The sequence below is a fragment of the Bombina bombina genome, chromosome 2 (genome assembly GCF_027579735.1).
Source record: "Bombina bombina isolate aBomBom1 chromosome 2, aBomBom1.pri, whole genome shotgun sequence".
NCBI classification, from domain to species: domain Eukaryota; kingdom Metazoa; phylum Chordata; class Amphibia; order Anura; family Bombinatoridae; genus Bombina; species Bombina bombina.
The window spans coordinates 762284823-762312713 of NC_069500.1; the positions used below are offsets into that span (position 1 = coordinate 762284823).

The following is a 27891-nucleotide window of genomic DNA, read 5'->3' on the forward strand; positions in this document are numbered from 1 at the left end:
TTGCGACAGAAGGTCTGGTCTTAGCGGAAGAGTCCACGGATGGCAAGAGGCCATCCGGACAAGATCCGCAATCCAAAACCTGTGAGGCCATGCCGGAGCTATCAGCAGAACAAACGAGCATTCCTTCAGAATCTTGGAGATTACTCTTGGAAGAAGAACTAGAGGCGGAAAGATATAGGCAGGATGATACTTCCAAGGAAGTGATAATGCATCCACTGCTTCCGCCTGAGGATCCCGGGATCTGGACAGATACCTGGGAAGTTTCTTGTTTAGATGAGACGCCATCAGATCTATTTCTGGAAGCTCCCACATTTGAACAATCTGAAGAAATACCTCTGGGTGAAGAGACCATTCGCCCGGATGCAACGTTTGGCGACTGAGATAATCCGCTTCCCAATTGTCTATACCTGGGATATGAACCGCAGAGATTAGACAGGAGCTGGATTCAGCCCAAACCAGAATTCGAGATACTTCTTTCATAGCCAGAGGACTGTGAGTCCCTCCTTGATGATTGATGTATGCCACAGTTGTGACATTGTCTGTCTGAAAACAAATGAACGATTCTCTCTTCAGAAGAGGCCAAGACTGAAGAGCTCTGAAAATTGCACGGAGTTCTAAAATATTGATCGGTAATCTCACCTCCTGAGATTCCCAAACTCCTTGTGCCGTCAGAGATCCCCACACAGCTCCCCAACCTGTGACACTTGCATCTGTTGAAATTACAGTCCAGGTCGGAAGCACAAAAGAAGCCCCCTGAATTAAACGATGGTAATCTGTCCACCACGTTAGAGAGTGTTGTACAATCGGTTTTAAAGATATTAGTTGAGATATCTTTGTGTAATCCCTGCACCATTGATTCAGCATACAGAGCTGAAGAGGTCGCATGTGAAAACGAGCAAAGGGGATCGCGTCCGATGCAGCAGTCATAAGACCTAGAATTTCCATGCATAAGGCTACCGAAGGGAATGATTGTGACTGAAGGTTTCGACAAGCTGAAATCAATTTTAGACGTCTCTTGTCTGTCAAAGACAGAGTCATGGACACTGAATCTATCTGGAAACCCAGAAAGGTTACCCTTGCCTGAGGAATCAATGAACTTTTTAGTGAATTGATCCTCCAACCATGATCTTGAAGAAACAACACAAGTCGATTTGTATGAGATTCTGCTAAATGTAAAGACTTAGCAAGTACCAAGATATCGTCCAAATAAGGAAATACCCTGTTCTCTGATTACAGACAGAAGGGCACCGAGAACCTTTGTAAAAATTCTTGGAGCTGTAGCTAGGCCAAACGGCAGAGCCACAAACTGGTAATGCTTGTCCAGAAAAGAGAATCTCAGGAACTGATAATGAACTGGATGAATCGGAATATGCAGATATGCATCCTGTAAATCTATTGTGGACATATAATGCCCTTGCTGAACAAAAGGCAAGATAGTCCTTACAGTTACCATTTTGAACGTTGGTATCCTTACATAACGATTCAATATTTTTAGATCCAGAACTGGTCTGAAGGAATTCTCCTTCTTTGGTACAATGAAGAGATTTGAATAAAACCCCATCCCCTGTTCCAGAACTGGAACTGGCATAATTACTCCAGCCAACTCTAGATCTGAAACACAATTCAGAAATGCTTGAGCTTTCACTGGATTTACTGGGACACGGGAAAGAAAAAATCTCTTTGCAGGAGGTCTCATCTTGAAACCAATTCTGTACCCTTCTGAAACAATGTTCTGAATCCAAAGATTGTGAACAGAATTGATCCAAATTTCTCTGAAAAAACGTAACCTGCCCCCTACCAGCTGAGCTGGAATGAGGGCCGCACCTTCATGTGGACTTAGAAGCTGGCTTTGCTTTTCTAGAAGGCTTGGATTTATTCCAGACTGGAGATGGTTTCCAAACTGAAACTGCTCCTGAGGATGAAGGATCAGGCTTTTGTTCTTTGTTGAAACGAAAGGAACGAAAACGATTATTAGCCCTGTTTTTACCCTTAGATTTTTTATCCTGTGGTAAAAAAGTTCCTTTCCCACCAGTAACAGTTGAGATAATAGAATCCAACTGAGAACCAAATAATTTGTTACCCTGGAAAGAAATGGAAAGTAGAGTTGATTTAGAAGCCATATCAGCATTCCAAGTTTTAAGCCATAAAGCTCTTCTAGCTAAAATAGCTAGAGACATAAACCTGACATCAACTCTGATAATATCAAAAATGGCATCACAGATAAAATTATTAGCATGTTGAAGAAGAATAATAATATTATGAGAATCATGATCTGTTACTTGTTGCGCTAAAGTTTCCAACCAAAAAGTTGAAGCTGCAGCAACATCAGCCAATGATATAGCAGGCCTAAGAAGATTACCTGAACACAGATAAGCTTTTCTTAGAAAGGATTCAATTTTCCTATCTAAAGGATCCTTAAACGAAGTACCATCTGACGTAGGAATAGTAGTACGTTTAGCAAGGGTAGAAATAGCCCCATCAACTCTAGGAATTTTGTCCCAAAATTCTAATCTGTCAGACGGCACAGGATATAATTGCTTAAAACGTTTAGAAGGAGTAAATGAATTACCCAATTTATCCCATTCTCTGGAAATAACTTCAGAAATAGCACTAGGAACAGGAAAAACTTCTGGAATAACCACAGGAGATTTAAAGACCTTATCTAAACGTTTAGAATTAGTATCAAGAGGACCAGAATCCTCAATTTCTAAAGCAATTAGTACTTCTTTAAGTAAAGAATGAATAAATTCCATTTTAAATAAATATGAAGATTTATCAGCATCAATCTCTGAGACAGAATCCTCTGAACCAGAAGAGTCATCAGAATCAGAATGATGATGTTCATTTAAAAATTCATCTGTATAAAGAGAAGTTTTAAAAGATTTTTTATGTTTACTAGAAGGAGGAATAACAGACATAGCCTTCTTGATGGATTCAGAAACAAAATCTCTTATGTTATCAGGAACATTCTGAACATTAGATGTTGATGGAACTGCAACAGGTAATGGTACATTACTAAAGGAAATATTATCTGCATTAACAAGTTTGTCATGACAATTAATACAAACAACAGCTGGAGGAATAGCTACCAAAAGTTTACAGCAGATACACTTAGCTTTGGTAGTTCCAGCACCAGACAGCGATTTTCCTGAAGTATCTTCTGACTCAGATGCAACGTGAGACATCTTGCAATATGTAAGAGAAAAAACAACATATAAAGCAAAATTGATCAAATTCCTTAAATGACAGTTTCAGGAATGGAAAAAAATGCCAATGAACAAGCTTCTAGCAACCAGAAGCAAAGAAAAAATGAGACTTAAATAATGTGGAGACAAAAGCGACGCCCATATTTTTTAGCGCCAAATAAGACGCCCACATTATTTGGCGCCTAAATGCTTTTTGGCGCCAAAAATGACGCCACATCCGGAACGCCGACATCTTTGGCGCAAAAGAACGTCAAAAATGACGCAACTTCCGGCGACACGTATGACGCCGGAAACAGAAAAGATTTTTTGCGCCAAAAAAGTCAGCGCCAAGAATGACGCAATAAAATGAAGCATTTTCAGCCCCCGCAAGCCTAACAGCCCACAGGGAAAAAAGAGCCAAATTTTTAAGGTAAGAAAAATAATTGATTCAAGTGCATTATCCCAAATATGAAACTGACTGTCTGAAAATAAGGAATGTTGAACATCCTGAGTCAAGGCAAATAAATGTTTGAATACATATATTTAGAACTTTATAAACAAAGTGCCCAACCATAGCTTAGAGTGTCACAGAAAATAAGACTTACTTACCCCAGGACACTCATCTACACGTTTGTAGAAAGCCAAACCAGTACTGAAACGAAAATCAGCAGAGGTAATGGTATATAAATAAGAGTATATCGTCGATCTGAAAAGGGAGGTAAGAGATGAATCTCTACGACCGATAACAGAGAACCTATGAAATAGACCCCGTAGAAGGAGATCACTGAATTCAAAATAGGCAATACTCTCCTCACATCCCTCTGACATTCACTGCACGCTGAGAGGAAAACCGGGCTCCAACCTGCTGCGGAGCGCATATCAACGTAGAATCTAGCACAAACTTACTTCACCACCTCCATAGGAGGCAAAGTTTGTAAAACTGAATTGTGGGTGTGGTGAGGGGTGTATTTATAGGCATTTTGAGGTTTGGGAAACTTTGCCCCTCCTGGTAGGATTGTATATCCCATACGTCACTAGCTCATGGACTCTTGCTAATTACATGAAAGAAAAAGGTAAATCTGATAATAGAGGTAAATTAAAAGAAACTCTCATAAAAATGTCTTGCTCTAGCTCTAGGTCCCTTTAATCTCATCTTTAAATGAAAGCAAATTATCACTAAAGTAACTAACTTCTCCCCTTAGCTAATAAAGTACTTGAACAACACAGTTCTAATTTATGTAGACTTACACATGTAATATTGTATGGTCTTAATCCTGAGAATATCTATTAATTTTATACATTTAAAGTGAAACTACTGCAATATTATATATAGTATTGTGAAATTAATCATTCAGTATGGATTGTACAAGGAAACAGACTGAGATAAATGTTTTTAGACTGTGATAATTTTTTTACATTCTGGGTTAGTGCCACTGATTATAAAATTACAATAATGTGAAAACTTTAAGATAAGTTTATATTTCATAAATAATGTCCTTGCCTTTAGTCAGAAAGAAATAACGAAATATTTTAATTCTGCTTCTTAAGAACTCTAAAATGTGTGTCATATTCTTTACAAGGTGTTTTGCTGGCACCATGTGGCCAGGAGAGGTATTAGAAATAAATGTTTATCCAGCTTTTATTTAGAAGATTTCATAAGCATTTTATTTTAATTATGTGTTTTTCCCCCTTAAAATGAATTTAAAAAATTAACTGAAATAATGAATCATATGATTTTTAGAATTTACAATCTCTTTACAAAATGTAATGCAGTACTAGATGAAATTTGGATCAAGGTGGAGTGATACATTATTATGCGTTTTGGGGTAATGTTATTCCTAAATATTGAGTATTACATTTTAAATAAATAGTTGGGTTAAATAACCCCAACATTCATTTTGTATTTACACACTACTAACCTCATTCACCTTACCTTTCAAGCATATAGAGTATATTTTCTTTATTTGCAATATACAGAGGAAAACTTAATTAAAGTCATTGTAAAGTTACTTGATATGCATTAACGGGATGCGTAAGGAGAAAGCAAAATAGGGTATATATAAATGGCAATTCTTTTTAAAAACAAACTACTTTTTTTATACCCTCCGCCCGCAAAGCACCAGCTTTTACTGGTTATAATGACAAATCAGTGTTTATCCAATCCTAGCGTGCCCCCTTTGGTGTCCATTGAGTCAGTAACAATGCCCAAAGCCATTTACCCAACTTCTAATGATGGATGCTGGAGGGGATATGGAGGTGAAGGAACTATGTTGCACATTTGGTGAGATGGAAATGTCTGAGCCTAAATTCCCGATATATTGGCTGTTATAGGAGGTACTAGTATTCTATTATTTTATGCACTGCCAAAAGTGCATAACTAAGCCGCTCATTCCCTACAAATCATAATGTGAGCATTATTCCTCACCATTGGAAGGCCCAAAAGATTCCTACTAAAACAGAATGGAAAGGTATGGTTACTGGAATTCAATTGGAACTCTATTACTATTTGCATGCAGATAAAATAATACATGATACATGATACAAAATAGATGATAACAAAATGTTGTCAACTATGTGGCATAAAGCCACTCCATAAGTTTTTTTTTTACATTATGTAGAGGTAAATTGTATATATATTTCCCCTCTCCTGTTTTTTTCCCCCCTTCTCCTTTTTTTTATTTTTTATTTTAACTAGTCAATTTGAACTCTCTCATGCCAAGGCACACTTTTATTTATTTTGAACTTGAAAACAATGCTTAATATGATTTAAAAAAAGAAAAAAAAAAAAAGAATGTTCAAGCCATGTACATGAATATAACTCATTAGAGGAGAGGATACTTCCTCTTTTATCCACAGATTACAATAAACACTTTTTATACAGTGATGGGCACAGAATCCCAGCTTGAATGATAGTTTCCCTATCAATTTTAGTATAACTACTTGATGTACTTTGTAGAATGTAATGTCGTATGTTGTCTGTTTTAACATTGTAAAACTCTTTAATGTTCAATAAAGCTTGAGCAATAAAAAAAAAAAACTCTATTAATTTTACTCCAAAAACTGCAAATGTGCTCAAGCAAATTTTATGTTAGTTATGCTACTAGCTATAGATATACACTGTAAAACAGACTGATTAACTGTGAGGATAAGTGCAATTTTTAATTTTGGAACATTTTATAGTATAAAAAAAAAAAAATTATTAAAAAAAAAAAAATAATGTCAGACCATCTGATGACAGCCCAGGGGCTTTATAATTTGGCAACATTAGGAATTCAGTGTTCAGCAGATCTTTGGTAAATTGTTCTAAGGAAAAAAATAATAGTCTGGCATCGGACATTTACATGATAATTGGATTCAGTTAGGTACATAGCACTGACAGAGTTAAATCCTCATTCCACATGGATGACAGATTTTCAATGGGGAGAAACATGACAGGATGAAGGATTCTGGAGGGATTAGTAAAGGGATATGAAACCCAAATAATGTCTTTAATCATTCAGATAGATCATGCAATTGTATACAACTTTCTAATTTACTTCTGTTATCAATTTGACTTTGTTCTGTTTGTATCTTTTGTTGAAAAGCAGGGATGTAAGCTTAGTAGCTGGCCCATATTTGGAGCACTATATGGCAGCAGTTTTGCAAGAATGTTATCCATTTACAAGGGCACTAGATGGCAGCACTATTTACTACCATGTAGTGCTCCAAAGGCATACCTAGATATCTCTTCAACACATAATATCATGGGAGCAAAGCATATTTGATAACAGAAGTAAATTGGAAACTTAGAATATATATATACTCAATCACAAAAGAACATTTTTGGGTTTCACTTCGCTTTAAACTTGATGCTATCTGATACAGACTAGCAACTTGTCTACACGTTACTAAATGACCATATGTTGTTGGTCATGGCCTCTCTTCCTAACATCTGAGAATACTTTATCCCTGTCACCTTCTCCAATCTCCATTCTCCTTCATCTCTTTTCTCAGACGCCATGGCTTCACACCGGGAAAGTAGACGCACAAAGTTGATCTCCAGCCTGGACACTGCCATGATGGCTTTGACCTTTAACTGAGATCCGGAACCAAAACACTGATGTTCTACATGATATCCGGCACCAAGTCGCCATGTTGTAAATGGGCAGGCGTGAAAAAGTACAGTAGGTAAATGGGCAGGCGTGAAAATGTACAGTAGGCATCCTGTGAGTTTTCTGGAATATTAAAGAGCTCACTTGACAAGGCTATTAATATGTGAGGTCGGTTTATTTAGAATACATTTAATACACCTGCAGTTATTGATTTAGGTTTTATTATCAGTGTTAGCACAATGTTACTGTTACACGTTAGCATTACCATTAGAACGTAATGCGTGCATATAACAAACTTTAATACATTTTGTACTGAAAATAAATATGTTCCAAATGAAATATATTTCAAAATCTTTTCTTTTATCTGTGTTGAATTAACCGGTAGCAAAAGATACCTAGGAATCTTTTATATAAAACATGCCCTTCCTATTAGTCCTTTGTAAAATAATGCAAGTGCACAAGCACATGTTCTGCTGCTAGACCTTGAACTCAAAATTGAATAGTTCACCTGTGTCCCTCCCAGGTGACAAGCAAGTGCTGCTGAAATGTGTTCCCTGTTCCATATTATGTCCATTTTATTTGAAAATAGCTGCTTGTTTAACCCAAATTATGGGACTATGATCATGCGTTAAAAATACTTTCATGTGCCTTCATTCTGAGGGTCTCGTAATTCGTTTGGAGAAACAAAGCATCCTGACACCCTATTTGTCTTTGCTTATGAGGCGTTATGAATGATATATGAATAAAAAACAAAAAAAGTGCCATTCAGAATATTGAAGGACAGTCATCTCACGCCATCTTCTGGCAAATCATTGTAATAACCGGATTGATTTCTCGTGAGATCACCTTGGATATAAAATAGATTGCTTGACATTTTCTCATATGCCATAATGCCAGCAACGACAATAGTTTCTCAGCTTGTCATCTTGCAATTGACGCGAACACCTTTCACAAATACATTCAACACATATCAATATAATATAATATATATATATATTTCATAATAATGCCACTCTTTTACAAAAAAAAGCCGTTAAAACATACACAAAATTGGATAAACGTACAAAAACTACGTAAACCTTCACTACAATGCCAAACTAATATGGATCAACTGATCACACAGAAGCAGACTTAGCAGGGCTAGATTTATCAAAGCCATTCTCCTTTAATTCCGTCCAAAATAGCTCATACAAACTGATCGTCATATTCATCAAAGCACTCTGCGCCTATAATTGCGCAAATCTGGAAGGAACTTCTTCGCACTCAGCGTGCATTCGCCTAGGCGCACAGGCGCGCTCCCGAGTGCTACAATTTACAATAGTAATAGGCGTAATTTAACAGCCCGACCTACAAATACGCCCAGTTTCTTATTTATTATTGCTTTGCGCCGATAGGGAACTGCAATTTCGGCTTCAATTGCATGTTGTATATTTTGCCATGCAGACTGAGCCGAACACCATTATAATACATGCTTTTACACAAGGCCGGTGCTAGGATTTTTAGCCACACAGGCGAGGATACATTTTTCCGCCCCCCCCCCCCCCATGATTACATACCATACATCCCCATTGCTAGTTAAAGGGATATGAAACCCAATTTTTTTTCTTTGATTCAGATAGAACATGCAATTTTAAGTAAATTTCTCATTTACTCCTATTATTAATTTTGTTTCCCTCTCTTGCTATCTGTATTTAAAAAGTAGGAATGTAAGCTTAGGAGCCGGCCCATTTTTGGTTCAGTACCTGAGAGTAGCTCTTGCTATTTGGTGGCTAAATGCAAATAAAACAATGGTAATGCCACATAACACATTAAACAGTGGTAGCACCGCATAGCAAATCAAACAATGGTTATGCCACATAACAAATCAAATTGTGGTAGTGCTGCATAACACACACACACACATTATATATATATATATATATATATATATATATATATATATATATATATATATATATATATATATATATATATATATATATATATATATATATATATATATATTACAATTATGGTGGAGATAAAAGCCTGAGATTAAAATTCTCCATGTCTCAAAAGTAAATCAATAATAAAAAATTTGCATAGGCAATTAGCACATCTAATGAGATGTGCTAATTTCCTATGTAAAGAGAGAGAGAGACAGAGGAAGGGAGAGAGACAGAGAGAAAGCCTATAATATTACAAGTGACTACAGGAATTATTCCCCCATATGACTTCAGCAGAGCTCCAATAAAGGTTTATCGCTTTAGCACTGTGCTCAGTATCATCTATTTGTTTGGGACAACCTATAAAATTCCAGTGACACCCCTGATATATTTTTTATATGGCTGTTAAATTCCAAGAATTCCATAAAAGGGACACTTTAGTGTAAAAATCATATGCTTTATTTTGTTATAGCACTTTAATTTAACAGATTATTTTATTTGACTAAGTTTTTTAATACTTCAAAGCTGTTAAACACATTGTGAAAGCTGCACTACTGGAGCACTCCAAATTCTGCTTGAGATGGTGATATGGCCAGTGATTGAAGCATACTCACATATGCCTGCTACATGTAACCTCATCCAGAGTTGCATCATGCCAATATATATTTCTTTCTTTCTTAGCAATATGCATTCATAATTCAAGCCAAGTCATTTGTTATGTATGATCAAAATACATTGATAACAAATTCACAGCAGCCAGTGTCGTGGCACTCAGTGTGTGCCCCCTCCGGCCCCCTCAGAGACCCCCAACAATGCCATTCCAAATGCCCACTCCGGGCCCGACTACCAGACCCCTCCCACCATTCCTAAGCTAGAATTTGAAATAACCGCTCCAGGACCCTTCCTCAGAGACCCGCCACCATTCCATTTCCAACCTGCTCCTCACTCCTCGTCGACTTCACTGGTCATCTGCGACTGCGGGCAGCGAACTCACTCAGTCACCTCACATGGCTCAGATGGTGGCTGCAGAGATTGTGAGCCTGTGTCATGTGGAGACCAGGAGATGTCAGGCGGCAGCGGCTCATCCTGCACGATTTCTCCCTCTGAGTGAGTGAAGTGACGTCAGGAAGATAGTCAGCCACTCACTGGCATCGGCAGGCACAGCGCAACACAAGTGAGCTCCGCCTTGTCACCTCCAGTCCTCCACTGAGCTCCTCTGACTGAGACTGAGTCTGACACGGTCAACATACATCACAACACGCACGCGCAGCGTGTACGGATGTTGATAGGCTATAATATAAGCAATATAGCCGGGGCGGACACAGGTGTCACACTCACTCAGGATCAGGGTTGGAACTTTGGAAGTGTAAATTAGTAAACAATTAAGTTGTACAGGCGCAGATCAAATTTAAAAAAAAATAAAAATACATTAATTTTTTTATCATAGGCAGCAGTCGGCAACTCAGCACCGCTCTCAGCGCCCCCCTGCTGATGCGCAATAAGGCGGCTGCCTATTACAAAACGCCGGCCCTGCTTTTACATCTTGTGATGCAGTACTTTCTTCTTCTTTTTTTTTTTTTATTTTATTTATAACCAGCAGAGCATACAGAAATAAAAGAGAAGTCACATTTTGTGCCACGCAGGGCCCATGACAAGAACAAAAAAGAGAGATATAACATGAAGTTGTAAACAAATAATATTTGTCAATGTTGTTAATATTTCACAAAATTATGTTGAGTGCTCTGCTGAGGGTTTTTTTCCTTTTTTGGTTTGCAAAACAATTTCCTCGGGTGTCATGCCCCACATGACATCCCATGCCAGTGAGAGAGTAAATTATATAATAAGACATAAAAAACAACTACAACAGAAAAAAAAAAAAAAACCCTCCCATAATCAAATAAACTATATTATTGACATCGTATATTTACATTATTTGTTAGCCTCTGCTAATCCCTGTGACAGGGCCAGGTTAACACCTATGTATTACATCTAAGAAATTTAAGGTCTCTCTATGTGGTGTCTTTTAGATAAGCTCTAGAGTTCCCTTTAGTGGGGCTAGTTTGATCCTTATCTCAGCCTAAACCATGTTCAGCTCAACACTTGGGGTTCAAGCAAGGCATGGGGTAGAAATACCGTTTAAATAGGACAAGTCAGAGTTTTATATTATGTATCAGAGTACAGTGTAAGATAATTTAAGGGGAAAGAAGAGAGAAGACAAGGGAAGGGGGGAGCTAACCACTTTCGTGGAAGGAAGGAAGCAAATCAAAGGAGTGTTCATGACTCACCATATGCCAAGAAGAACTATTTCTGAATTTTTAAATGGAAAGATCAGATGGTCAATTTCTCTCTCATGAAGTGTTTTTATGAATGCTGCCCATTTGCTAAAAAATCTCTTTATATCTGATTCCTTGTCGATAATTGTACCTTTTTGCTCTATTACACATTGTTTTTTTAAATAGTTCTTGACTTCAGTAATCGTTGGTATTGCTCTCATTTTCCACTTTTTACAAATCAGATATCTAGAGGCTAGAATAGAGAGGTTTATTAATTTTTCATTGTTTTGATGACTATTTTCTCTGTTTAGGCATAGGATGATTTGGTATAACGATAAAGTAAGCGTCTCGGCTTTCAAGGCAGTTTTAAGCCAGTATTCTAATTTGCTCCAGAAATTTCTGATTTTGGGGCAGTACCAAAACATGTGTATAAGATCTGCTGCAAGATAAGAGCATTTAGGGCATTTATTAAACTGTTGATTGTGCACTCTGAGACCTCTCTCTGGAGTGAAGTAAGCCCTGTGGAGAAGTTTAATGTGCGCCTCTCGCCAAGTGGCCGATAAGGTGGTTGCTGCCACTTTATTAATTGAAAACTGGAGAGTTTTTGTTTCAATATTACTCTGGGGTATTAGGGAGGACCATGTCGCTGCCATCTTATCCAAGGTGGGGGCATTTTTTTTAGCACTAAGTGTATGATAGCATGGGGCAATAGACATATAACCATTTTTACTTAAAATTAACCAATTTTCCAGTACTTTCTTCTTTTAACTAACTTTTCAAAGGCTCAGCGCCAAGAAGAGACTGTTATTGCCAGAAATTTGCCCTTCCACTGGCGCATATGGGTACCAACAGTTATATATATAGATCGATATTTTAATATATTTATTTTTTGCGATCTTAAATTATCAACATATATAAAAACAGCACAGAAACATTATATAATATAAATATAAGCAAAAAAATAACTTAAAAACACTTTTTTAATAATCAAAACATGGCGGCGTAAATATTTATAGGGATGTACTGTGATAAATAGGGAGTAAATACCGTTTCCGACAGGCGAAATTTATCATTATTACGCCCCAGCTCGCCTGCACAAAGTTACCTCTATTTTTATGATAAATTCAGGCGCACATGTGCGCTTCTCCGGAGGCGAGCTGGGGCGCAGTTACAGGTGAAACACATACAGAGTTCGTCTAGCCTTTGATAAATCTAGCCCTTAATCTAAACAATCGCCTTAACCTACTTCACATACCTCTGTATCTGTATCAAAAAGACTTCAGGCAAAGTCACACTTTATATCATCATTCTAAAACTACTAAAAAAAAACACAAAACCCCCCAGGGAAGATGTATTGAGGTCAATTAGAGCTCTTGCTGCAAGAATGAACCAAGATATGATTTGTGGATCTGAGCCCTGACACTATTCAGAAAATACATCTTATAAATAAATTATTTCTATAGTAAGATAAGTAAACAACAATGGCACTTATGGGGCAGATAATATGCTGGTGAAAAACCTCCTACTAATGCCCCCTTACATACTCACCAACCTAAGGCTAAGAGATACAGGAATTAAACTTACTGTTCTCTTTACTGCTCTGTAACAATACATACTATGTAATAAAAGATAACCTAGGTAAAACAGATAATACTGTTAGGAACAGATGAACAGTCCCAGCAGAAAGTGACCAAATAATGAAGCTGTAGTGACCATAAATAGTTCAATAACCCTCTAAATCCCCTCTTCCTTCTTTGATGTAGAGTAAAGGTAACCAATGCAGGAAAGGCCAAAAATGGTAGAATAAAAAAGTATTATCTGTAAACCAGGGTAAGTAACCTCTTTGACAAACAGTCTGGAGAGCAGAGGCAAAACTCTTAACTTGAAGCCGGAAGTAGTAGTTATACCAGATACTAATATCTGGACTTAAAGGGACAGTCAACACCAGAATTTTTGTTGTTTAAAAATATAGATAATCCCTTTATTACCCATTCCTCAGTTTTACATAACCAACACTGTTATATTAATAAACTTTTTACTTCTGTGATTACCTTGTATCTAAGCATTTGCAGACTGCCCCCCTTATTTCAGTTTTTTTTACTTGCATTTTAGCCAATCAGTGCTGACTCCTAGGTAACTCCACATGCATGAGCACAATGTTATCTATTGGACACACATGAACTAATGCCCTCTAGTGGTGAAAAACTGTCAAAATGCATTCAGATAAGAGACAGTCTTTAAGGTCTAAGAAATTAGCATATGAGCCTACCTAGGTTTAGCTTTCAACAAATAATACCAAGAGAACAAAGCAAAATTTAGAGGAACTGCTTTTCTGAATTACCCAACTTCAGGGCGGTTGGCATTGGAACAGAGATTGAGTTAACAACCATAGCCCCCTCCTTCCCCTTTTCACCCCTCTTTTTTTATCTCCTCTTTCACCCCCATCAGACTCGCAAACACTCTTATCTAAGTACACAAGTGATCAGACAGATAAGTTTAGTAAAGTTATGTTTACTGTTTAATTAGCTTAAAAAATTATTGTTAGAAAATTGAGACACGGTAATCAGAAAAACATTACATCCAACCCTTCTGCTTCATTATATGGAAAAATAATTTGGGAGGACTTCCTCGACGATGACATCAATGGACATTATACAAGCCTGCAAAAAAAGCCCGTCTCTGTTAATAAAAATAATAATAAAAAAAAAAGAAGTAAATTGGAAAGTTGTTTAAAATTACATGCCCCATCAATCATGAAAGTTTATTTTGGACTTGACTGTCCCTTTAAGGAAAGATAGTAAATGAAATAGGTAGGTTTTCAGATGCTTGAGAAGATGGATTTGATGCTGAACTAATTACTAGTAATAAAATAATTGCATAAGTTAAATCAAAAGAAAAAATAAAATAAAAATGAAAAAAATACGAAGTTATATAAAAAAAAAATTGTGTTGGTGTAAATTATTATTATTATCGGTTATTTGTAAAGCACCAACAGATTCTGCAGCGCTATCTACAATTATAGTTTCACAAACTTAGCATAACTACAATATTATTACAGCACAAGAGACCCACTTTTTGCTAGGTTAAAGCAGAATGGATCAGTTTAATCAGAGGCAGGCTTAAAATAAAATTAGCATAAACAAAATTTATGCTTACCTGATGGTGAGAAACCACAAGACATCACACCCGGGAATCATAGCACCTTGTTCACTAGATGGAGGCAAACTTGCAGGGAAAAACATAATTTATGCTTACCAGAGTAAATTTAATTTAGACAATTATATTCCCCCGAATATTATACTTACTCCAGAATCTCACGTTTTTTTTATACGTAATCAAGAAATATGTAAGTTTTATTCTGCCTGTTCCAAATTCTTGTGGAATGGTCACAAAGTTTGTATCTCAATTTCTAAATTGTCTTAAAGAAGGAAGAATGCTGGTCTATGTTTACCAGACATTAAATTATACAATCTGACTACTTTAGTTAAAATTGCCTTGGACTGGCTTACAGAATCGAATAAGGTGTCTTCTATTGAGATAGAGAGAGCTTTATAATTCTCCAATTTTCCTTAAAAGCCATTCTCCACTGCCCCTCAAAAAATCTACCTGTAAGCATAACTAATCTATTGACCATTAAAAATGTTATTATTGCTTGGCAAAAACTCTGTAGCTACCTAGATATAGATTTTCTTTTTTTTTTTTACCTATCCAGGGAAATCCAGGATTTCCAGAGTTTTTGCTTGGAATCTATCTTGCGGTCTTTGATCATTGGTCTACTAAGGGCTTAAATATATCCATCAAGTATTTTCCTCAGCTGGTCAAATTATTTCTTTCAATAACGTAATTCGGACTTTTGAGGATCCCAGATCAAATTTATTTGCAAACCCATTTAAACAAAATACTTGCTTGTTGGTCCCCTCATTTTCCTTATCTGGAAATATCAAATATTAAACAGAGCTTCATTTTATTAGAAGGGTTATTAATCTCTGTAGGATGGAAAGAATCACATACTAAACTAATCCACAATACATATCTATCACACAGCAAATTGTCTAAGTTTTATACCAATATAGAGCATTGCTGCCCTAAATGTTCATTTGAAAAAGCTGATACTCTGCACTTATTCTGGTATTCTCCAACATATATCAACTTTAGTGCAAAGTCAATTTTTGGTATAAAACATTTCCGTGATAAATTTAAAATTTACTCTCATCACATATTGTTTTTCCTCCACAATAATGTGGTAGCTATTGTACCAGGAAACTAGAAACGTTAAAATACCTTAATTATGGTGGTGATATACTTGATTTTGAGGAAATGGAAAGACCCATCTCCCCCCAGTTTTACCTGTTTTTGAAATACCCTTCTACAACAAATAGTTATTGACATCCAGAATATTAATCTTTTTTCTGAGAGTAAGGTCCGAGAACTGTTTGAGAAATGGCTACCTATAATTAAATCATATTCCGTTTCAGTTCAAAAATAAACTCTAGGTCGCTTATTAAATACTAAAATATATTCAGAAATATCTTATGGTGGCCATTTCCCACTCCAATGGGATTCAACTTCCTTTGCAATCATGTAGACTGTTTGGAGTCAAAGACATGAGTTCTTTATTACAAATTTTTGAATTACTCTGAGTTAGGAAGAGTGGGAAGATAGGGAATTTTCACACTTTTCTAATTCACACTCTTTTTCCCCTCTCTTTCCTTTTTCTCTTTTCTTCTTATATACAGTTCTTGTTCTCTTATATTTTATGATTAAAAAAATATCCAATTCATGGTAGAAATTTATTGTCATATTTACAATGATAAAATGATAAGCAATATGATTTTTTTGTGTTTAACTGTGATCTTGCCTAATTGACTTTTTGATTATTCTATAACATTGCAATCTTGACTGTCTATGTCAAATCATATAAAGTATTTTGTTTTGTATTTTCTTTTATATTTACCCTTGTCATTGAATTGTACCTTGACCTGGATTATAAATAAATATAAAAAATACAAAAAAACAATAACACAATAAAAATCATCAGCAAATATATATATATATAAAAAAAAAATATTTATGCTAACTTGAGCCATTACTCCAGGGAATTACTCTTCTCTACCACTAGGAGGCGGCAAAGATTCCCAAACCCCAAGTGCTCTATAAAAACCCCTCCCACCTCACAGATACCTTAGTCAAACTAATAGCTAAGCAAAGTGAGGTAAGAAAAAAGAAAGTGCCATAAATGGAGCAGGGAAAAAAATTGCTGAAGAAAAACACTAACTCCAAAAAAAAACATAAGGCTGGGGTCTCATGGACTCTCAACACCATGAAAGAAATTAATGAGGTAAACATAAAATGTTTTTTTTCATACAGGTGGTGAGAGTCCACAATCCATTACTCCTGGGAAGGAAATTAAATCCACAACCCCTATTATATATATAAGCACTTTAAATAAATCAAACAGGCAGCTGCCTGAAGAACCGCTATTTTAGAAGAAGCAAAAACATCAAAATGATAGAATTTTGTAAAAAGTATGCAAAGACCAAAGTAGCAGCCTTGCAAATCTCATCAACTGAAGCCTCATTTTTGAAAGCCCAAAAAGTGGCAACTGACCTAGTAGAATAAGCAGTAATCTGCTGCAGTGGAAGCTGACCTGCCTCCAAGTAAGCTTTGGCGAATCAAAACGTTTCAACCAAGAGGCCAAAGAAAAAGAAGAAGCTTTCTGACCCTTCATAGTACCAGAATAAAAGAATGAACAAATTAGAAGTTTGTCTTAAGTACTTTGTAGCATCAATGTAATATTTAAATGCCGTAACAACATCCAAAGATCTCTCTAAAGCATTCTTAGGATTGGGACACAAAGAAGGAACAACAAATCTTTATGTTAAAGTTATCTGAAGAAACAACCTTAGGCAAAAAAAATAATTAATTCCCTAAAACAGCCTTATCCAGATGAAAAATCAGATAAGGTGGATCACAATAAAGAGCAGATAACTCAAACTCTTCTAGCAGAATAAATAGCCAAAAGAAATAACACTTTCCAAGAAAGTAGTTTAATATTCACCTTATGCATAGGCTCAAAAGGAGGAGCCTGCAAAACCATTAACACCAAGTTATGATTCCATGGAGGAGAAATTGGCTTGATTACAGGTTTAATACAGACTAGAGCCTGAACAAAACTATAAATATCAGGAAGATAAGCAATCTTCTTGTGAAAAAAACTGAAAGAGCTGAAATATGCCCCTTCAGAGAACTGTCTGATAGGCCCTTATCCAGACCATCCTGCAAGAACTGCACAATCCTGGGAATTCTGAAAGAATGCCAGTAAAAACCTTGATCTACACACCAAGAAATAAAGGGCTTCCAGTCCTTGAGATAGAGTCTCCTAGTTACAGGCTTACAAACCTGAATCAAGTTTTTAATCACAGAATCAGAGAAACCCCTATGTCTCAGTATTAAAAGTTCAATTTCCATGCCATCAAGTTCAGAGACTTGAGATCCAGATGAGAAACATACCTTGAGACAAAAGGTCTGATCTCAGAGGCAGAGGCCAAGGAGAACAGCTGGGCATCAGAACCAGATCTAAATACCAAATCCTGCGAGGCCATGCTGGGGCAATCAGGATTACAGATGACGTCTCTAGGCTTATCTTGGAAATCACTCTGGGAAGAAGTACCAGAGGAGGAAACGGATAAGCAAGCTGAAAAGACCAAGGAACAGCTAGAGCATCCATTAACTCTGCCTGAGGATCACTGGACATTGCAAAGTACCTGGGAAGTTTGTTGTTCAAATAAGAGACCAACAGATCTATCTCTGAGAGACCCCAAAGATCTACAAATCTGATTGAACACATCCTGGTGAAGAGACCACTCCCCAGGGTGTAGAGATTGACGCCTGAGAAAGTCTGCCTCCCAGTTGTTCACCTCTGGAATATGAATTGAAGAGACTAGACAGGAATTGGTTTCTGTCCATGAGAAAATTTAAGACACCTCCATCATTGCTAGGGAACTGTGGGTTCCCACCTGATGGTTGATATACGCTACTGCTGTGACATTGTCTGTCTGGAAGCGGAGATGAGACTCTTTTCAACAGAGGCCAAGCTTGAAGAGCCTATGAAAATTGCACAAAGTTCTAGATCATTGATTGGTAACCTCACGTCTCAAGGATTGCAAACTTGTGCTCTCAGAGACCCCCTAACAGCTCCCCAACCTTGCATCTGTAGTCATCACAGTCCAGGTAGAATAAGCAAAAGAAGCCACCTGAATAATAAACTCATGATCCAGCCAACAAGTTAGAGGCTGACTTGCACTGGGATCCAAAAATATAATTTGAGACACAGCATACAAAGCTAGGACATCATGTTAAAATGTGCAAATGGAATATCATCTGAAGTTGCAATCATGAGACCTAGGACTTTCATACAAAGAGCAACCGAGGGAAACGAGAGAGACAGAAGGTTCAGACAAGATGACACCAAATGTTAACCTTCTCTGCTCTGTTAGAGAAAGACTCATGGATACTGAATCTATAGTGGTAAGATAAAAACAAAAACAGAGGCGCCACATGTGTAGGTCAATAAAGACAAGAAAAACCAAACAGCAGCAGATTAAGGGTACTCACAAACGGAGCGGCACTCTGATGTGCCAGCAGGGACAGGCTGGTGTTTCTACAGCAAACCAGCTAGCTGTGTAACAGGTCCATAACGGATACAGTCAGCGCTGGAGTTCTCTGCTTGTGTGTCCTCTAGCCGGTATTCCCAGTATGATTTTTCTCTCAGCTGGCGCTGCAGTGGAGCAAGAAGGAGGGCTGAACTGCCCTAAGGTGACTGAAATGGAGACTATCACAACCACACCAGACTGATGTAAAAGTAAAAGATCAGTATTTTATTATACACAATAAAAATACCAAAGGTATCACAATTTACAGCTGGGTGTGTGAATAACAATCTCCCCACAGAGAGTGCAATAGCAACGCGTTTCTCGGGCGAACCCCGTTTCCTCAGGCTTGTATGCTCTAAGTGTGTGTATACACCCTTTAAATAGGGATCAGTAACCTCATTTTCCCATATCCCTCCCCTTCCTGCTCCAAAAATATCCAATCAGATCTTTCCTTTCAGAACTGCCCAGTTGTTGATATAATTAAAATGTTGCATTATGATAAAATATCTTATTAATATATGTGTTTCTATGATATTAAAAATTTACAAAGATGGGGGTCCATGAATGTTTGGTAGATAATACGATCTCTAATTAGTGGTACCGATCGTAAATGATACATATAACAGTAAGTGTGAGTTCGACTGACACATGGTTCCTTATTAGCCAGTGATATTGCTTAATATGCGGGGGCTTGTCACTAAATCTAAACAACAAAGTGTGCTACGTACATGTTTGTTGTTGTTCCTGTTCGCGGAATGACGGAAGTAGCGTGAGATCACATGATCGTGATCGCCCTTCTCTACAATGGGTGTAAACGCGGACTACCAATAGTTTGCTAACTGACGTGTGGTCACATGGTATTAAAAAAGTGAATGAATGTAGTCTACTACTGATGCCGCCCCCAAGTGTTAAGTACCAAAAGGATGGAGACACCCTGTGGTGGACCGCCTACAATATCGTAGGAAAAGCGTGAATAAATAAATAAATACAACTCTATGAGTAACTGCCTGTATATTATATAAATTGAACTAGGACTGTGCTAAATTGTCACTATTAATATGATATAATTAGATAAATACTAAGTGAAACCCTAACGGATATGTATTATCGCCAAAGTGCAAGTGTTAATATGTTAATCTAGGTACTAAGGTTATTATACCTAGATTGTTACAAATCTATAAGAAGTGTTCCCTTAGTGAAGTGTGGGACAATATGTGTATGTGTACATATCAGAGTGCTTTAGTGTAGTCTACGACTAATGCAACCCCCAAGTGTTAGGAATCCTGTAATGGGCCACCTACAATATTGTGGAAAAGAACCATCCCAATATGGTTTAAATCGATTACTCCAATATAATTTAAATTTAAATTGATAGTATAGTTATTTCCACGACAGTGGCAATGACTATATAGTAATTTGCAGTATCTGTTAGTAACTCACATACATTTATTATCCATTACTATACACACACATGTATATTAACCTTGCACACTTATTTCTTATACATATATATTAATCATATATTATATATCTCACTGTCACACTCATTTTACACTTAAGTCACCTTTGGGTAATATAACACATCCTCACATACAAAGTCTACTGATGTGTACATATATACATGTAGTCTTAACACTATATTAAGGGATAACACTTCCAATCCCGCAACGATCTAGGCATAATAATTTTAGCACCTAGATCAATATATGCACTTTGATGACCTGTAAGATTTTTACTTAGTACGTATCCAATTGTATTTCAGCAAATGCGATAGATTAGCACAATCTTAGTCTAATATACATAATATATAGACATATACAAAGATAGCCATATATAGAGTAGTATATAGACAATCAATTCTTTTCCACAATATTGTAGGTGGCCCATTACAGGATTCCTAACACTTGGGGGTTGCATTAGTCGTCGACAACACTAAAGCACTCTGATATGTACACATACACATATTGTCCCACACTTCACTAAGGGAACACTTCTTATAGTTTTGTAACAATCTAGGTATAATAACCTTAGTACCTAGATTAACATATTAACACTTGCACTTTGGCGATAATACATATCCGTTAGGGTTTCACTTAGTATTTATCTAATTATATCATATTAATAGTGACAAGTTAGCACAGTCCTAGTTCAATTTATATAATATACAGGCAGTTACTCATAGAGTTGTATTTATTTATTTATTCACGCTTTTCCTACGATATTGTAGGCGGTCCACCATAGGGTGTCTCCATCCTATTGGTACTTAACACTTGGGGGCGGCATTAGTAGTAGACTACATTCATTCACTTTTTTAATACCATGTGACCACACGTCAGTTAGCAAACTATTGGTAGTCCGCGTTTACACCCATTGTAGAGAAGGGCGATCACGATCATGTGATCTCACGCTACTTCCGTCATTCCGCAAACAGGAACAACAACAAACATGTACGTAGCACACTTTGTTGTTTAGATTTAGTGACAAGCCCCCGCAAATTAAGCAATATCACTGGCTAATAAGGAACCATGTGTCAGTCGAACTCACAGTTACTGTTATATGTATCATTTACGATCGGTACCACTAATTAGAGATCGTATTATCTACCAAACATTCATGGACCCCCATCTTTGTAAATTTTTAATATCATAGAAACACATATATTAATAAGATATTTTATCATAATGCAACATTTTAATTATATCAACAACTGGGCGGTTCTGAAAGGAAAGATCTGATTGGATATTTTTGGAGCAGGAAGGGGAGGGATATGGGAAAATGAGGTTACTGATCCCTATTTAAAGGGTGTATACACACACTTAGAGCACACAAGCCTGAGGAAACGGGGTTCGCCCGAGAAACGCGTTGCTATTGCACTCTCTGTGGGGAGATTGTTATTCACACACCCAGCTGTAAATTGTGATACCTTTGGTATTTTTATTGTGTATAATAAAATACTGATCTTTTACTTTTACATCAGTCTGGTGTGGTTGTGATAGTCTCCATTTCAGTAACCTTAGGGCAGTTCAGCCCTCCTTCTTGCTCCACTGCAGCGCCAGCTGAGAGAAAAATCATACTGGGAATACCGGCTAGAGGACACACAAGCAGAGAACTCCAGCGCTGACTGTATCCGTTGTGGACCTGTTACACAGCTAGCTGGTTTGCTGTAGAAACACCAGCCTGTCCCTGCTGGCACATCAGAGTGCCGCTCCGTTTGTGAGTACCCTTAATCTGGTGCTGTTTGGTTTTTCTTGTCTTTATTGACCTACACATGTGGCACCTCTGTTTTTGTTTTTATCTTACCACTATAGAAGTACATCACCCTTTGGGGTGACGACAGAGAGCAGCCTATCAAGTCTTGGGACGTGGAAGACACACATTGGACTTTCTCTGGCTAACCTATTACCTTTTAAAGGTTTTATATATACTCATTGGTATTTGTTCATTGTTTTTATATCAATTGCATATATAGGGAATCACATTAACCTTATATATATATTTTTATATCCATATTTATTTTGCTTACTAGCGCCTCCTATAGAAGCACAGTGACTTGTAGTCACTGTTTCTTCTTTATCTTGGATACTGAATCTATTTGAAAGAAACACAGAGTGGTTAATGTGAAATTCTGCTAAAGGAAAAGATGGAGCTTAAACCAAGATGTTGTCCAGGCATTGCAACACTGCAATACCCTGAGACCTGATCACAGACAAAAGGGCACCCAAAACCTTTGTGAATATTCTTGGAGCTGAAGCCAGACCAAATGGTAGAGCAACAAACTGAAAATGACTGTCCACAAAGGCAAGCCTCAAAAACTGGAAATGTTATTTGTGAATAGGAACATGAAGGTAAGCATCCCTTAAATCTATTGTGGACATAAACTTACCTTGATGAACAAAAGGCAGAATAGTCTGAATAGTTTTTATTTTGAAAGATGGAATCCTTAGAAACTTGTTCAGAGCTTTCAGATGCAGAACTGGTCTGAAAGTACCTTCCTTCCTTCTTTGGAACAATGAAAAGATTTGAATAAAATCCCATCCCCTGTTCCTGCAGAGGAACTGGAAAAATCACTCCACAGCTTCTAGATCTGGAAAAAAAACTTGATCTTTTACAGGATTCCTTGGAACATTGGACATAAAAAAACTTGCTCTGGGAGGCCTTGTTCTGAATCCTATTTGATATCCCTGATAAACTATAATTCAGAACCCAGGGGTCTGGACTAGCTTGAAACCAGGCCTTCTGAAAGAGGCTTGAATGAACAGTAATCACACTAGATTTGTATAATCATCAAATGCATGATAGAAAGACAATGGAATAGTACTTAGTCTGAACTTCAAATGAGAAGTAGATTTTTTTTTCTGACAAATTTCAGTTATGTTTATTTACACTCCTGTATCATGTGACAGCCATTTTATAAAATATGATGAAAAAATGGAAAAAACACACTTTTTCTAACTTTGAGCCCAAAAAATCTGTTACACATCTACAACCACCAAAAAACAACCATGCTTTCTAAATTTTGTCCTGAGTTTAGAAATACCCAATGTTTACATGTTCTTTGTTTTTTTAAACAAGTTATAGGGCAATAAGTACAAGTAGCACTTTGCAATTTCCAAAACATTTTTTCTTAAACTTTGCATAAGTTACATTTTAACACTGATATCTGTCAGGAATCCCCGAATAACCCTTCACATGTGTATATATTTTTTTTCAGTAGACAACTTTTTTACTAACTTTTTTCACAAACTTTAGGTTTCTCACTGAAATGATGGTTGTAAATGCTTCTCTGAGATCCCATTTCCTCAGAAATAGCAGACATATATGGCTTTGGCGTTGCTTTTTGGTAATTTGAAGGCCACTAAATGGCGCTGTGCACCACACTTGTATTATGCCCAGCAGTTAAGGGGTTAAGTAAGTAGCATGTAGGGTTAATTTTAGCTTTAGTGTAGAGATCAGCATCCCACCTGACACATCCCACCCCCTGATCCCTCCCTGACCACCCCTCAAACAGCTCTCTGCCCTCCCCCACCTCACAATTGTCACCGCCATCTTAAGTACTGGCAGAAAGTCTGCCAGTACTAAAATAAAAAGCATTTTTTTAATATATATTGATCCCCCCATACAGCTCTCTAACCCTCCCCCCTCTACCTATTTGCCGCCATCTTGGGTACTGGCAACTGTCTGCCATTACCCAGTTTGCCCCCCCAAAAAAGCTTTTTTTTTCTTTCTAAATAAAACCTTTCTGTAATGTAGCTGCCCCCCCAATACCCTATCTCCCTCCCACTCCCAGATCTCTTGCACAACATTAAATACCCCCCTCCCACTGCATCCTTCACAAAACATTTATATTTATTATGCAAATGCAGGGACAGGAAGTGACCATCGATGGGCCGCCCACCCACCTCCCAGCAGCAGCACTCACCCAACGATCGGCACCATCGATGGCCGATGCAGAGAGGGCCAAAGACTGGCTCTCTGTGCATTGGATGCTTAAAAAAAGAGTATTGCAGGATGCCTCAATATTGAGGCATCACTGCAATACCCTGAGAGCTGCTGGAAGCGATCTCAATCCCTTCCAGCGCTCAATTAGACCGAGGATGTACCAGGTACGTCCATTGTTACTAACTGACAGTTTTTGCAGGAAGTACCTGGTACGTCCTTGGTCATTAAGGGGTTAATCTGCCCACTACCAGAACCTCTGGATAGGGGCCCACACCTTCATGCAGTTTTGTTAGTAGGGATAGATTAACCCGTAATCCTATCGAGGCATAAAGGAGCCACACTGTGACCCTGTATAGCAAAAGTGTATATATAAACGGTCTTACCCTTCAGGATCTATGCTGTGGAACAGGCACAGCCTCTCAAGTGTGACAGTCTTGCAGCGATGCTCTAACATGGACTTGAGTGTGTAACAGCAAGCAGTGAAACTCGTCAACACTGATTGCTCAGTAGCTGTTAGTGACAGTCTGTATGGGTTCGCAGAAAAACTTTCCCTGCATCTCCAGACTCTAACTTTCATCAATACTCTCACTGAGAGGTTGACATGATTACTTGAAACTCCAGTCCTTTCTCGAAGGGCACATACCCATACAGGATTATCCAAATCTTCTAACACTTCTCTGCCACCTCCTATAGTGACGAAAGGCAAGGAATAACTGGGGTATAGGGGAAGTGTGAGGGATATTATGCTTTTGGCTGGGGTGCCTTGCCTCCTCCTGGTAGCCAGGTGTTGTATTCCCAACAGTAAAGAATGAAGTCGTGAACTCTCCCTGCCTTATGGAAGGATATAACTTATGCTGTAACAGATGTATAGAAGTGTAGTATTCGGTTTTGAATCTGAGGGCAGAAGGAAATAAATATCGTCGTTACAACTACTTTTAACATGACAGTTTTCTTATGTGACTATGCTGACACCTAGTGGGACAGGGAGAAAATGAACAATGTGTTGAAAAAAGAGCAACATCTATTGCATTTAAATGAACGATGGCACTGTAAAATCAATATATATTATTTCTACCCTTTTGCAGCTCAGGTCGCAGGCCACGAGATAAGGGCTAAAATGTTACTTGCCATCTTCATCATTTCAATACAACAAGTGTCATACCATCAAAACGGATAGGGATGATATTTCTCCCAGTAACATCAGAAGAGAGCTAGGTTTAATAGTTATACTGAGTAATAGGAAAATTATATGAAGTATATTGCCTCCCTTAACAACAGGGTTATAAAATCTATATAGAAAACTAGTCTACATATCCTATAATATGCATATAATATCCATATAATAAAAGGCCAGGTATGTTTGTCAGATGCAGTCATGCGCAGTAGAGACTGCACAAGGACAAAGATACCTGGACTTGAGCAGCAGAGGAGTGCACACTGCGGAAGCTGCCTGGTGGTGGCGTGGTCGGCGTGCCATGATGGGGGCGTGGCCAGCAGGTTTTGCGAGGGGGCATGGTCGGGCGGGAGTGCGCTTGAAGGGGCATGGCTGACGGGAGCAGCCGTGGTGGCAGCGGCATGGTCAAGTGAGAGAGGAAAATTATATGAAGTATATTGCCTCCCTTAACAACAGGGTTATAAAATCTATATAGAAAACTCATTAGTATATGTCTACATATCCTATAATATCCATATAATAAAAGGCCAGGTATGTTTGTCAGATGCAGTCATGCGCAGTAGAGACTGCACAAGGACAAATATACCTGGCCTTGAGCAGCAGAGGAGTGCACACTGCGGAAGCTGCCTGGTGGGGGCGTGGCCGGCGTGCCGTGATGGGGGCGTGGTTGGATGTTCCGTGATGGGGCGTGGCCAGCAGGTTTTGCGAGGGGGCATGGTCGGGCGGGAGTGCGCATGAATGGGCATGGCTGAAGGGAGCAGCCGTGGTGGCATGCTCAAGTGAGAGAGAAAAACAGAGGGGAGAGCAAAACAGAGGGGAGAGTAGAGAAGGAGAGACCAAAAGAGACGAGGGAAAGGGCAAAAGAGAGGGGGAAAAGAGAGGGAGGAAAGACAGAAAGCGAGCAAAAGAGAGGGGGGAAAGAGAGGGGAGAGAAAGCAAAAGAGGGGAGAGAGCAAAAGAGGGGAGAGAGAGCAAAAGAGGAGAGAGAGAGCAAAAGAGGAGAGAGAGAGCAAAAGAGGAGAGAGAGAGCAAAAGAGGAGAGAGAGAGAGCAAAAGAGGGGGAGAGAGAGCAAAATAGGGGGGAGAAAAAGAGCAAAATAGGGGGGAGAAAAAGAGCAAAAGGGGGGGGGGAGAAAAAGAGCAAAAGGGGGGGGTGGAGAGAGAGAGAGCAAAAGAGAGGGTGGAGAGAGAGAGAGAGCAAAAGAGAGGGGGGAGAGAGAGCAAAAGAGAGGGAGAGAGAGCAAAAGAGAGGGGGAGAGAGCAACAGAGAGGGAGAGAGAGCAAAAGAGAAGAGAGAGCAAAAAAGAGGAGAGAGAGAGCAAAAGAGGGGGGAGAGAGAGAGCAAAAGAGAGGGGGGAGAGAGCGCAAAAGAGAGGGGGGAGAGAGTGCAAATGAGAGGGGGGAGAGAGAGCAAAAGAGGGGGAGAGAGAGCAAAAGAGAGGGGGGGAGAGAGCAAAAGAGGGGGAGAGAGAGCAAAAGAGAGGGGGGGGAGAGAGAGCAAAAGAGAGGGGGGAGAGAGAGAGAGTGCAAAAGAGGGGGGAGAGAGAGCAAAATAGGGGGGAGAGAAAAATTGGCCAGTGTACACAGGCTTTAGGACTAGTAACTGTATAAAAATAGGGGGGGGGAGAGAGCAAAAGAGGGGGGAGAGAAAAATTGGCCAGTGTACACAGGCTTTAGGACTAGTAACTGTATAAAAGACAACTTTAAAGCTAAAAACATCAAGAAATAACAGAGAGGAGAGACCAAAAGAGATGAGGTAAAGAGCAAAAGAGAGGGGGAAAAGAGAGGGGGGAAAGAGAGAAAGTGAGCAAACGAGAGGGGGAAAGAGAGGGGAGAGAGGGGGAAAGAGAGGGGAGAGTGAGCAAAAGAGAGGGGAGAGAGAGCAAAAGAGGGGAGAGAGAGCAAAAGAGGGGAGGGAAAGCAAAAGAGGAGAGAGAGAGCAAAAGAGGAGAGAGAGAGTAAAAGAGAGGAGAGAGAGAGAGTAAAAGAGAGGAGAGAGAGCAAAAGAGAGGAGAGAGAGAGAGCAAAAGAGGGGAGAGAGAGAGCAAAAGAGGCGGAGAGAGAGCAAAATAGGGGGAGAAAAAGAGCAAAAGAGGGGGGGAGAGAGAGAGAGCAAAAGAGAGGGGGGAGAGAGAGCAAAAGAGAGGGGGGA

General features: G+C 38.4%; 1 protein-coding gene across 2 annotated transcripts in view; it reads right to left on the reverse strand.

The window, feature by feature from the left end:
- Positions 1–7259, reverse strand: part of USE1 (unconventional SNARE in the ER 1) — a 165677-nt gene extending 158418 nt beyond the window's left edge. For both annotated transcript variants that reach the window (XM_053702883.1, XM_053702882.1), the window contains exon 1: positions 7141–7259. In XM_053702883.1, coding sequence (XP_053558858.1) covers positions 7141–7242 — 102 coding nt within the window. In that variant the 5' untranslated portion in view covers positions 7243–7259. The remainder of the gene's footprint in view (positions 1–7140) is intronic.
- Between the last annotated feature and the right edge of the window lie 20632 nt (positions 7260–27891).